Source organism: Halyomorpha halys, unplaced genomic scaffold (genome assembly GCF_000696795.3).
Source record: "Halyomorpha halys isolate HHAL.00 unplaced genomic scaffold, Hhal_1.1 Scaffold29.1, whole genome shotgun sequence".
In the NCBI taxonomy this organism is placed as follows: domain Eukaryota; kingdom Metazoa; phylum Arthropoda; class Insecta; order Hemiptera; family Pentatomidae; genus Halyomorpha; species Halyomorpha halys.
Genome location: NW_027115892.1, coordinates 1,297,383 through 1,309,919, shown reverse-complemented (window position 1 = coordinate 1,309,919; position 12,537 = coordinate 1,297,383). Strand labels below are relative to the sequence as shown.

The 12,537-nt window shown below is 29.7% G+C and overlaps 1 protein-coding gene across 8 annotated transcripts in view; it reads left to right on the top strand.

Annotated features, from left to right (window-relative positions):
* unc80 (unc80, NALCN channel complex subunit) overlaps positions 1-12,537 on the top strand; it is a gene marked incomplete at its 3' end in the record, with an annotated part of 94,437 nt that overhangs the window by 62,098 nt on the left and 19,802 nt on the right. For 6 of the 8 annotated variants that reach the window (XM_014426304.3, XM_067052886.1, XM_024361893.2 and 3 more), the window contains 9 exon segments: positions 4,407-4,626; positions 5,676-5,854; positions 7,127-7,246; positions 7,421-7,566; positions 7,883-8,018; positions 9,161-9,408; positions 9,533-9,743; positions 9,823-10,012; positions 10,914-11,092. In XM_014426304.3, the coding sequence (XP_014281790.1) occupies positions 4,407-4,626; positions 5,676-5,854; positions 7,127-7,246; positions 7,421-7,566; positions 7,883-8,018; positions 9,161-9,408; positions 9,533-9,743; positions 9,823-10,012; positions 10,914-11,092 (1,629 nt within the window). 8 annotated transcript variants of the gene reach the window in all.

Below are 12,537 nucleotides of genomic sequence, written 5' to 3'. Positions count from 1 at the left end.
AATGGACTGAAGAATTCTTTTTTATCTTTTACAATGGTAAGCCTATTTGTTTGCTGTGTAATGAATCCATTTCAGTGATGAAATAATTCAATATAAAGAAGTATTACTCAACTAAGCATCCTATGCTGCACTTACTGACAGGACAAATAAGAAAAGACAAAATCCAGAAGCTTACCGCTAATTTGGAAAAACAGTAGCAAATGTTTCATAAGCAAAGAACACAATATGATAATGTTGTGAAAGCTGGTTTTATATTAATTAAAAATTGGCAAAGTCATTAAAACCATTTGCCGAAGGAGAATTTATCAAGGAATGTATGTTAGAAGTTTGCAGTGTTTTGTGTCCTGAAAAGAAAAATGAATTTGTATAAATTAGTTTGTCAAGATGATCTGTTGTCCGACATATAGAAATGATGTCTAACGATATAAAAACAACATTGACTGACTGTATGGCTGGTTTTGAATAATTTTCCGTAGCATTAGGCAAGAGCACCAATTTGTCCGAAACAGCTCAACTGGCTATATTTATTCGAGGTGTTGATAAAGAGTTCACTGTTACTGAGGAATTGCTTACTTTACAGCCGCTAAAAGGAATCACTACAGGAAAGGACATTTTTAATCAAGTTCAAAAGGTATTCACAAGTTTTAGCTTGCCATGGTCAAAATTAGTTGGTGTATGCACAGATAGTGCACCTTCTATGGTTTACTTACATAAAGGTTTCATTGGAATTTCGAATGAAAAAGCTACTGAATTAAATGTGCAAAAAGATGATTTGATAGTCCTTTATTGCATTATCCAACAACAGAACTTGTCTATTTGACTCCAGAATTTTAGGAATGTAGAAGTAAAAACCATCAATTTTATTCGATCCCGAGGGCTTAACCATCCTCAGTTCAAATGTTTTTGGATGAAATATCAGCCGAATATGACGACGTAACATATTATTGGGAAGTAAGATGGCTAAGGAAAGGGAAAATGCTGAAACTGTTTTACAAGCTTAGAAATGAGATAGCAGATTTTATGCAAATAAAAGATAAATCACTATCTGAAAATTCACTTGTGGGAGGCACAGATGCTGTCTGGTAACAGTTACCATTTCATCACACTCTCTACGTATGAAATATTGCTTATGCTTAATATGCTGAAGAACTCAATTTACTGTCAGAGCAATTTTCGAAAAGATTTAGCGATTTCAAAAACATGGACTGTTTCAATTTATTTGCTTCTCCAACAAAGAGTAATGTACCAAATGCTCCAATACACTTGCAAATAGAGTTGATCGAGATTCAAGAAAACTCAATCCTAAAATCTAAATTTGAAGGCTTGGAGTTGTGTGATTTCTACAAAAAATACCACGAAGAAGACCATTTTCCGCAGATTAGAAAATTCGCAAGAAGATTGATTTGTGCGTTTGGCAGTACTTATAAATGTGAACAGTTCTTTTCAATGATGAAAGTTAATAAATCAAACCATCGTACAGGGTTGACTAATGCTAATTTGGAAAATTCTTTACAGTTTTGTATGAGTGGAATAAATCTAAACATCAATGGATTAGTTTCCCAAATTCAAGTTCAGGTGTCTCATTGATTTTGGTTTCGCTATTTAACTCGTAGTTTGTAATAATTCCAAATTTCACGATTTAATTATAATATTGTACCTATTTTTTGCATTTCATTTTGTTATTTTAATAAATTGTATTATAATAACAAACAATTATTCATGTTTGATATCTATCATTAAAAATTATGAACACTACTTTTAAACACAGCCCGCAAACGTATCAGCCCACGACATTTCAAAGGTTGCCCATACCTGATGAAAATGCCAGATTATTTTATCATGAGATAAAATATTGTCTCTTAAGCTTTAACCTTTCATAACAAAAAAGAAGAACAATTTTGATTTTAATATTTAAAAAATAATAAAACATAGTTCTTGCTAGATTCCGTCTCAATGGTTGTTTTGTAGGATAAAATACCTGTATAATTTTTTTTTACTTCATTAATTCTTTTGAGATATCTCTAGAACAAAGCATTTTTCTTGGTACCAAGATTTTTACAGAGCTATCACAGTTCAAGTGGTGAAAAGAAAATGTATAATAAAATTTAGAGAATATATTTTGTAAAGAGGTGGGAAATTTCAAGAATTTGAATTCTGATAAACTTGTTTCAAATGAAATTAGAGAATTTTAGAATAGGGTTAACCAGAAAAGCAACCAGAGCTAGACAGGAAAAATAGGATAATACAAAAGGAAGATATGATAAATGACAAATTTTTTTCAATATTAATTTAGAATGATTTATTTAGAGTTAAATGTAAATGAGCATGAAAAATTCAAGAACATCAAAATTAAATTTTTAATATTTGTAGGAAGGAAGATGAAAGAATTATTAAATTTTATATCTAATAAAATTGAGAAGGATCTTTGCTTAACATTCATGAAAATATTTTCTTTTTTAAGTCATAGAGTACTTTTGAAATATAATAAATTAATAATTTATATTATATATATGGACCGTGGAACTCCATGGACATTTCATAATTATTAAAAACCGGAGGAATACCAGTTCATGTATTTTAATCTTGAAAAACCACGTTTCAATTTTTTAAAGAGTTTTTTAAATAATTTTTTACCAGCAAAATAAAATAACCAGGAGGCGTTATCATAATCAGGCTGAAGTACAGCCAACTTGTTAAATTGTTTTCAATCGCTTAATTGAAAATTCAGTTTGTTTTATATTTGAATTTGATATTATAAAAAATAACTTTAAATATAAAAATTACTTGTAATCCTACAACAAAAGTTCCAAAGGGTTTTATTTGTTAAAAATTAATTATATTTATTTTCACGAATTCAATTGTATCCTTTATCCACTTCTCTATTCTTTTTAACATCTGAACAACGTTTTGGGCCCCTCTGTCCATTATAAAGTTCTTATAATTAATTTGTTGATAAATGTAATTTTAAATTGAAAATCATTTATATATTCCCAAATAGATATAAGTCCTGTTTTTTTTTTTTTTATTAAAGAGCTTCTTTCTCTCTCTTTTTTTTTTTTTTTTCATTAGCGCTGTTTTGAAACAATGTTTTGCCTTTTAAATTACACTTTTTCTTTCTGTCCATTTATGTATCTGAATTTCAGTGCAAATTAACAATAAGAACTTGATAATGGGCAAAGGTGCCCAAAACTTTGTTCAGATGTTATAAAGAATAAAGAAGTGGATAAAGGGTATAAGTGAATACCTAAAAAAAAATATAATAAAACATAACTTTATAACAAGTTACTGAAATAGCTGTGTGCTTTCATTTTGAAAAACATCTTGTTCCAACTTATACTTTTTCTTAGAAACTTTTTTTGAAGCAATTTTTAACAGAGAATTTTTGTCTGAATTATATTATGAAGTTCTTATGAGAAATGTTATACCAGAATTTTTACAATAAAAGTCCTTTTTGAGTGCTTTAGCATTAGAACTTATGTAATAATAGCTCTTCCAACAAATTTTTTGCAAGGATTTTGTATAAAAGTCCTGTACTATAAATATTCTCCATAGAACTTTTTTATCAGAGCTATGTAAAGATATATGTGAGAAATTATCTGTGAGTTATGGAATTTAAAATATTCCAGTAGAAATTTGTATTATCTTAACTTTAATAAAACAGTTTGGGTTGAATCTTATTCTAAAGGAACTTAAAAGACTTTTTGATAAAAGTGCTTGTTTACATTTTATGTAAAAAATTAATTGTTAAGGTTCTTGTAAAACAGTTAAACAGGAACTTTTTGAATATTGTTCCATGACTGCTTCAAATCATGGTTTTTAGCACAATGTTAATTTAACTTAAATAATTAAATTATTTCAGAGCAAACATCTTTTATGAGTTATATTGAATTACTTTTTCACTGATTCAGTTAAAAAAATTTCAAAAATCAAGAATAAGTTGGTCTGGATAGAGGTAAAAATTAACATAAAAAACAATTAAAAAATTTTTAATGAATACTATGCATAATTTTTTTTGCTTTTGTTTTCCCTAAATTTTTAGTCTCACCCAAACCATCTATCATTGATTATTTATCAATAAACTATTCAACAATTATTCAGTTCTATTGGTTTGACTATCATCTTATGAATTTGAAAAATGATGCTGTTGGTATGGGTTCCAATATCCTTATTAGTTAATGATTATGTATTGTTTATTTTCATTAAATTATGTCAAATATTTCTTAGGGCTTCTATTAAATATTAAATCAACTTTATTATAGTGTTATCTTTAAATTAAAATGTAATATTAAATAGTAGATATAATTTTCATTTAACAGTATTATCAGAAATAAACTGGTTAAATTTTTTCAGACTTCTTTTTGTGATAGATTATAGTAAATAAGCAAATCTTTTAAATTTATCTTCAGATGGAGGAAAGTGACAAAGGACGCAGGCAAAGGCCATTGTTGTTGAGACGAGGTACAGCAACATCAGGTGTTCCAGGAGGGTCATTTAAACGTCGAAGCCTCAAGCTTAGAAGAAGTAAAGAACCTGGTGGCTCCTCCTATGATGTCCCACGGACAGCAGATCCAGATTGTATGACATTTATTCAGTTTCAGTTTCACAGGGGTTCAGAGCATAAGTGGTGTAAGTCAAAGAGTGGCTTGTGGAGCATGCAATGTTTGATTGGGAGCAGTTTTATGATGTAATAGTTTTTTCTGTAGTTAGGCTTTCAATATGTTTTTATTTATTTTATTTGATTTTGGTGTTGTGTGGCATTTTCCATTTGTGCTCTGAGACCTTTTGAGGTTTTCTTATTTATAAAATTTTAATAATTTCTTTTATAATATAATTTATATAATAACATGATTAATTCAGGATCAGTTTTTACTATGGTGAGTTAATGTGCAAGGCAAGTTATATTTTCACCCGAAAAACAAAGTTTTACAGTAGCTAATTAATGATTATGAAAATAATAATTTTGTTTATAAATGCTTCAATAGAGCTTTTTCTTTAAATGTTTTTTAAACTATAGATTTATTTTATTAACAAAGGAAAGATAGAAATAAATAGAAATTTAATTAGGATATCTAAGATATTTGCTAACAATTGCCTCACATATTGCTTGATATTTATTTTTAAAAGTTAGGGGACCATTTTTATCCAATTTTTAAGTATTTTAAGATTTAATAAATTTTAAATTATCCTTAGAATAGAATATTCAATTTGATCTGGCAAAATAAATTAAATTTTATTCTTATTGCATATCATGAGTGAACCATTACATGACTTAAGTGATGGAAAAATATTTATCATCCATTAATGAAACATGTATATTTAAAATTTTACCTGCTAAAAATTCAGGAATAAATAATTTTACCAAGAATTATTATACCTACACTAAGAATGTTTAATATGATTTGATCTGTCGTAAAGATTGTTGTATAATTTAGTGTCCTTTAACTTTCAGTACACTTTTTTGGCACTAGGCAATAGATTTAATTGGTGCAAACAAGCTAAGGGCAATATAGCTATAACTAGACTAATCTCAATTCACATAGCAATGCATGGCAAATGTGAAAAAAAAGCTACTGCTTGTTAAAAAGGCAAATATTGCAAAACTGATATTTATTTTTGTATGAAATTAAAAAAATACATGTATTAGTAAAAAAAATTAATTTATTTAAAATGTACAGTCAAGAGAAGTGATTCCCTTCAGAACCGACGTAAGGTGAGTTCTCTATCTGATCGGTCCGATACTTCTGAACCAGGCGCTGGGAGTGGAGAAGAAAGCCCTGGTGCACTGTCAGATGCTCCTGAGAGCCCAACCAGTACTAATGAAACAGATGACACTTCAAATATGCCATGGCTTAAGGTTTGTTCTCATATATTTTAAAGATAAAAATTGTAACCCTATATTTAATACTTTGTGCCCATTAAAAAAAAACAAAATATATATATTCCCTTTTTATCTGTACTTTCTGGTTTAAATTCATAATTATAAGTTTATTTGTATAATTTAATTTTCTGACCCCAAAACTATCATTCTTATCTGTTTTAGCTTTAATTTTTTTTTTTTTTTTTCTGTTCTTTACTATTACAAAAACTGTGAGCTGCAGAGCTGAATGTCTTAGGTTATATTTTTCCTAATTTTGTATATGAAAGTATTTTAATTGTTTCATTACTGATTGAAAAACACAATATAAAATGACAGGGTGAAAGAGGTGAGGGGGGAATATTTGGGTCCGTGAAAATGTACTTCTCTAACATCAACTCAATTCATGTACAAATTTCCAATCCTCTAACTCAGGGGCTGTCAAACTTTATTGATCATCAAGATCTCAAAATTTTATAATTTTATTATCAACACTTCTATCAAAAAAATAAATTAAAAAACATATTTTTCTTAAATAATTTATTTTATTTACAGTGTCATTTTAGTTAAAAATTATGCTGTAAATAAATTTGTAAAAGGATAGCATTTATATTCATTGACCACATAGATCAGATTGACTTAAAATTTTATTATATCTAGGGGTCACTATCAACCACTTTTATGATGCTAATCTAGGGTTAGTTTGATGATTCCAAGTAAGGAGATGATCAAGATGAATTCCAAGGTATCTTATTGATTCACTTGTAGGACTCTTTGCAATTCTTTGGCTTTGAGAATCAGTTTAGGTGGGTCTGCTAGGCATCTAAGGGTAAACATTTTTGAAGTACATTTTTTAATGTTGAGACTGATCATCTATTTATCAAAGTACTGTTTCAGAACATTGAAGTGTTTTGTCTGTTTATTTAATGAAAATTAAAATAAATATCTTCAAATAAAAGTTAAGACTTAATAAAGAGGAATGCACTGAATTAGGCTACCACTATCGAGAAAATAATTATTTATTAAAATATGTCATTCAAACTGTCTACAAAAATTAAAAAATAATATTTTAATGATTGAATGTAATTTTTAATTCATTCCTTGAATTAACCTTAAACTTTTCTATCATTATAAATCAAATTTTGATTATTATTTTTATTCCAATCAAATTTTTTGCTCTAATTTTCATCTAATTTTTTCAATTGTGTCCTATTCATTTCAAGCTTTAGTTATTAGGTATTTAATATATTAATAATAAAAAAATGTTTCTAGGTTGTCGTTCAAATGTTGAATTCTTACAACTATTTTTGCTCACATCAGCATTTCTGTCATCCCTTCTGCTATCGACGACATGCTAGAGCCACTTCTAGGCTTATCAAAGCAGTTAGGCAGGTGAGTTTTTATCATTTTTAATCTACTTCATATTTTTAGTTATTCTTTTGCTTTTATTTTTTTATAAATATTAGAACACAACAATTTTAGTTTTAGGTACTTTTGATGTACTCGAAGAGTATTGAAAAGGCCAATAAATGTTTGTTAACACCAATAATTTGTTAATTATTATAGGTTTATGGGGAAGAATTTGGTATGATCTTAAATGTCCGAGAAGAAGTCATTGATACAAGCAGTAAGAAGGAAGGGAAAAGAAGCCGAAAAGTTTCTGAACAAGCTTCTCCAAATCGAGGGAAGGATTCTAAGCGGGATAAAGACAAGTACAAATCTACTAATAATCATTTTACACCCAAAAACGCTTTTTATTAACGACAAATAAAATGTTTTTATATTTTTTTATTAATGTTTTGTTTAATGAGTGTTATTTTTAGTTTTGTGTTGATTGTTAGATATGTATAATTTTTTCTGATAATCTTATATTGAAAATTATTACATTAGTGACTATAAATAGTCCAAAAACACAAATAACTTTCTTCTTTATTATCTGTATTAAATTATGTCTTACAGACTTCTTATTTGACATCAGTCAAGTTTGATATGTGACCTTTATAACAAAACTTTTTTTTTCCTTTTAAGGTCGGAACGCCATGATTCCCATTTAGGGAATGGAAAGGATTTTTTTTCCAGTGATCAAGATGATAAGGATGGCAGAAACAAAATGCCTTCAGAAAAAAAAGAGCCTCCACCAATCCTCAAATATATCAAAACTCAGGTTGCTTACATTTGCCATATCCATTTTTAATAATGATTGAGGTGATGTACTTGTAGTTTGTTGTTTTAACATTAATTTTTTACTTTGATCTCTGTTTAAACAAGTATTTTATACCTTCTTTGCTTCTTGGTGAGGGTATCTTGAAGCATGATTTGAAGTTCATTGAAGCATGAGTTTCATTAGAATTTTTTTTTAAGAAGAAAATAATAATCAAATAATTTTCAGGGAAACAATTTTTAACTAATAGTTATTAAACTTTATCGTTTTAGCTTGACCGTAATTATTTAAGCTTTCATGAAAAAAAAAATCTTTCAAGTAAATCAAATTTAATATTATGTTGTTAATTTTATTATCTTATCTATAGAATATCTACAGACCTGTGCTGCTTGGGTAGTTGAGTTATTTAGGATAACTGAAGAGTTATGGTTGATCTTGTTGGCATCATTACTAATTATCTGAATTCAATATTTATATTCATTATTTAATTGTAAAATAATACATTATTTCAGTTTTAAATACTTCTCCCTAGTTCTTTCTAGTTTATGGAAAAAAAAACATTGTCTTAATGTGTTTAATTTTTACATATAATCATATAAATGTAACAAAAAAAATATTCAAAGTTTTTTTAAGAATTAATAACTAAACTATTGAAAAATTACTCAAATATTTAAAATGTGACATTTTAGAAAAAACAAAACATTTAATTTATGCAAAATGATGACTATGTTATATAAGTTTGAATGTTTTACCATTCTTTTATTTTTTAAATAAATGTTTAATAATAGTTTACTGTTCTATAAAATCTTTTTATTCTTGTAATATTAAAATAACATTTGTTATAAAACTTAATTTCAAAGAACACAAGTTTTTCAAAGATATAACATTTATAATGAAACTTTTTTGTCATCAAAATAATAAAACTAGTATTATTATAATTTCTTAGAATAAAAATTATAAGTTTGTAAATAATTTAATTTTCTGTTACAGTCTTTAAAATTAGGTGTAGAAGATTTGTTTTGTAAAATTAAAACTTTTAAAATTAAATACATTTTTTATATCTGACACACTCTTTTGCAATACCATCTTTAATAACCACTTGATCAATATTATGTTTGCTATATTTGTTTTGTTTTCTTCATTAGGTGGGATGTGGGTTCCATAGAGCTCTAGAAGCATTAACAAAAGGTGGTTGCACTATCAACGCAGATTTACTCGCTGATTCACTACCTTCTGCATGGCACCTTTGCCTCGAACCTTGTCAAGAAACGGCAGCAGCTGCTGGGGCACTTTTCATACTTGCTGCTGTCAGAGCACCACTCCAGGCTGCTAAGATTATGGATGCTGCACTCCGTCATCCAGAGCCAGCCGTCAGGATTTCCGCAATATTGCGGTATGAAATCATGAATTAAATTGATCACGAATTAAATCAAAATATGATTTATAAAGAATTCTTAAATTGTATTTTTAAAAAAAGAGAAAAAATTGGAGGTTTCTTGAATTATGATTTTTTTTAGATTTAAGGTACTATGGAAGATGCGTCATCAAGTTTGGTGTAGAATGGAAGAAGGGGCACAGCTGACCTTCAAGGTGCCTCCTCCAGGAATTGAATTCACACTTCCTTCTCCAAAGATTGGCATAGAATCTCTGCCTGTAGTTGACCCACCTTGGATGCCACAAGTAAAGACAAAAGTAGAAGAAGTTACAGCAATAAGTCAAGAAAGCCATGTAAGTCATATTCATCTTTTAAATGGTTCTCTTTACATTGTTTAATAAGTTTTTAATTAGTCACGGTTTAATATATTAGAGATCACTAGTAACTGCTACAAAAACAAGGAAAAAACAACAAACAGAGCTGATTAAGATGGCCTTACAAGCTAGAGAAGACAAGAAGAGGTGTGAAAGAGAAAACTTTATGGTTACTACAATTCCAATAACCATTCAAGCTGCTTATGAGCCAAGCTTACATCATGCTGTTGGTGATGATCACGAGGAAGGTAATTAATAATAATAATGATTATTTATTTATCTATTGTTTCTCCCCTATAACAGTGCTTAATGTATTGGACCAAAAATAATCATTATCCCTGTATTTTTTGGTTTATTATTTTTAATAACATACCTTTGTGATCGACTAAGAAAAAACAATGTCATTCCCTACAAATTTGAGGTTTCATTTTTTAGATATGTTTAGATTTGGCACTGAAGTAATAGATCACCTCTGGATAATTACCAACCATCCTACATTTTGAAACAAAATGGTGGCCAATTTGAGGTTTTTCAAATCACTATGCCAAAGGTTAAAAAAAAATCCTTATGGTTTATTATTATTATTTTTTTTTTAATGATTGAATGATTCTGAATTTTTTTTATTTTTATCATTGTATGATATTATTTGTTAGTTGGTTTTAATTTTTTTTTTTTATGATTAAATGATTCTGAAAAACACTATATTCTATTATTTGTTAGGTTTATCTATTTGTAAACATTTGCACCAACCATCGTGTATTAATTGTATCTCATTGTTTGAGGGGAAAGAATATAATCTCTCTTATGCAGCCTATTACATCAATTTCTCCCAATTTAGTTATTATGATTGACATATAAAATAATCTCTCACCTATTTAGTCTGATATTTTAAAGCTGAGTCTTATGATAATCAACCTACTGACTACTGCACTTAATTAAAGGATGTAAAACAAATTTCAAAATGATAAAAAATTAAATTCAAGTTGGTATTTGACTTGCAGCAGCCTGAAGTTATGTATAGGGAGGAGGCTTTTCCTTTATTTAGTATAACTTACAGGTTTAAGCTCTGCCCACAAGGCCATACTTTTAGTTGTATTACTATTTTTTTATCATGTATAATGTGTAATTCATTTCTGGTTTTCCAAACAGTTGGAGGCTGTGATGAAGAAGCCATTGAAGTAGGTTCTCGAAACACATCTCATCACATCCATTCTGCTCAGTCACTGTTCCCATCATGTCTTTGTACAGCGGTGGTAAGGATAATAAATTTGCTTGATGATGCTGCCGTATCTAGTGATGGTTCTGCTGTATATGAAGTTGCTTATCAGGTAATGTAATTATAAATATATGGTAAGGTATAGTGTACTAAGGTATTATGATTGATTTATTGAATATTGATGAATGACCTTTTAAAATAATAAATAGAAGATGGTCTGGGTGCAGTAAAAGAAAAACTCTTTTTGTGTTTTTCTTTTGTGGCACCTGGAACATCTTCTTTTTATCATTTATTTATTATTACTAAATAACCAATTTTGTTATATTTTTAATTAACTACTACTACTAGCATGGCTCTACAATCCGGTGTTGAATTCTGGCCTCCTCCAGGAGCTTCCATTGATTGTCTCGGTCCCTTGGAGCCACCATCCAATTCCGAAGTCCCAGCATATTTGTTGCATCAGCAGCAACAACCATCAGCCCATCTCAGCTTTGGTCTTCTCCTAGTACCATGGAGTGGCTCCATCAATAATTGCCTTGGTGGATCCTCACTGCCCTCCCTAACGATGTGTCCTGCCCATCTCAGTCTTGCAATTTTCATCACTCGAATTATATCGGACTCCTTAAACATTGTGCACAGCTCTTGGTTTTTCCTCCTTTTCACTCTCTTCTGATGAGAGCATCACCATATATACATCTGAGGATTCTTCTTTCAAAGACCAGGAGTTCCTGTTCACAAGCCCGGGATGTAGTCCAAGTCTCACAACCATACAGCAAGACTAGGCGCACTATCGTCTTATAAAGACAAGGCTTCGATTTTCTGGAAAGAGCTCTACTCCGGAACTGCCTTGCCATAGAAATATAGCACCAATTTGCTGCTCTGATCCTATGCTGAATCTCCTGATCATATGCGTTACCTTGGATTGCCAATGAGCTAAGATATAAAAAAAATATTAGTCTTCACGAATTGGTATTCCCTGAAGGTCACCTCCTTTCCAGGCCTAGGCATCTCTCCCGTAACTATATATTTTGTTTTTTCCACATTGACTTCCATGCCAAGTCTTCTCGCAGGACCAGCAAGGAAAGCGTCCGATACAGCCTGGAAGGAACGTCCTATGATATCTATATCATCCACGTACGCAAAGAGCTTTACAGATCAATTAAAGATGTTGCCATTGGTCTGTATCCCAGCATCTCTCACTGTCTTCTCGAGTGCCAGATCAAAGAGAAGGCCGACTAAGGCATGTCCTTGGCGTAATCCCTTTATTGAGGGGAATTCCTCGGATCGCTCTCCACCGATCTGAATCATACTACTTATGTTGTTCATTGTAAGCCTCACGAGGCTTATGAGCTTGCTAGGAATCTTAAAATGCTTCAGAGCCTCATACAATTCTTCCCTATTCACGCTATCATAAGCTGCTCCAAAATCGATAAAGAGTTTTAATCCTCATGGTTGTTGCAGATATAAGAGACATCAGAGTAGGGTTCTCGGCTCCGGTTTGTTTCTAATTAATAATAAGAAATAACTATGGTTCTATTCAAGATAAATTTTGTGTGA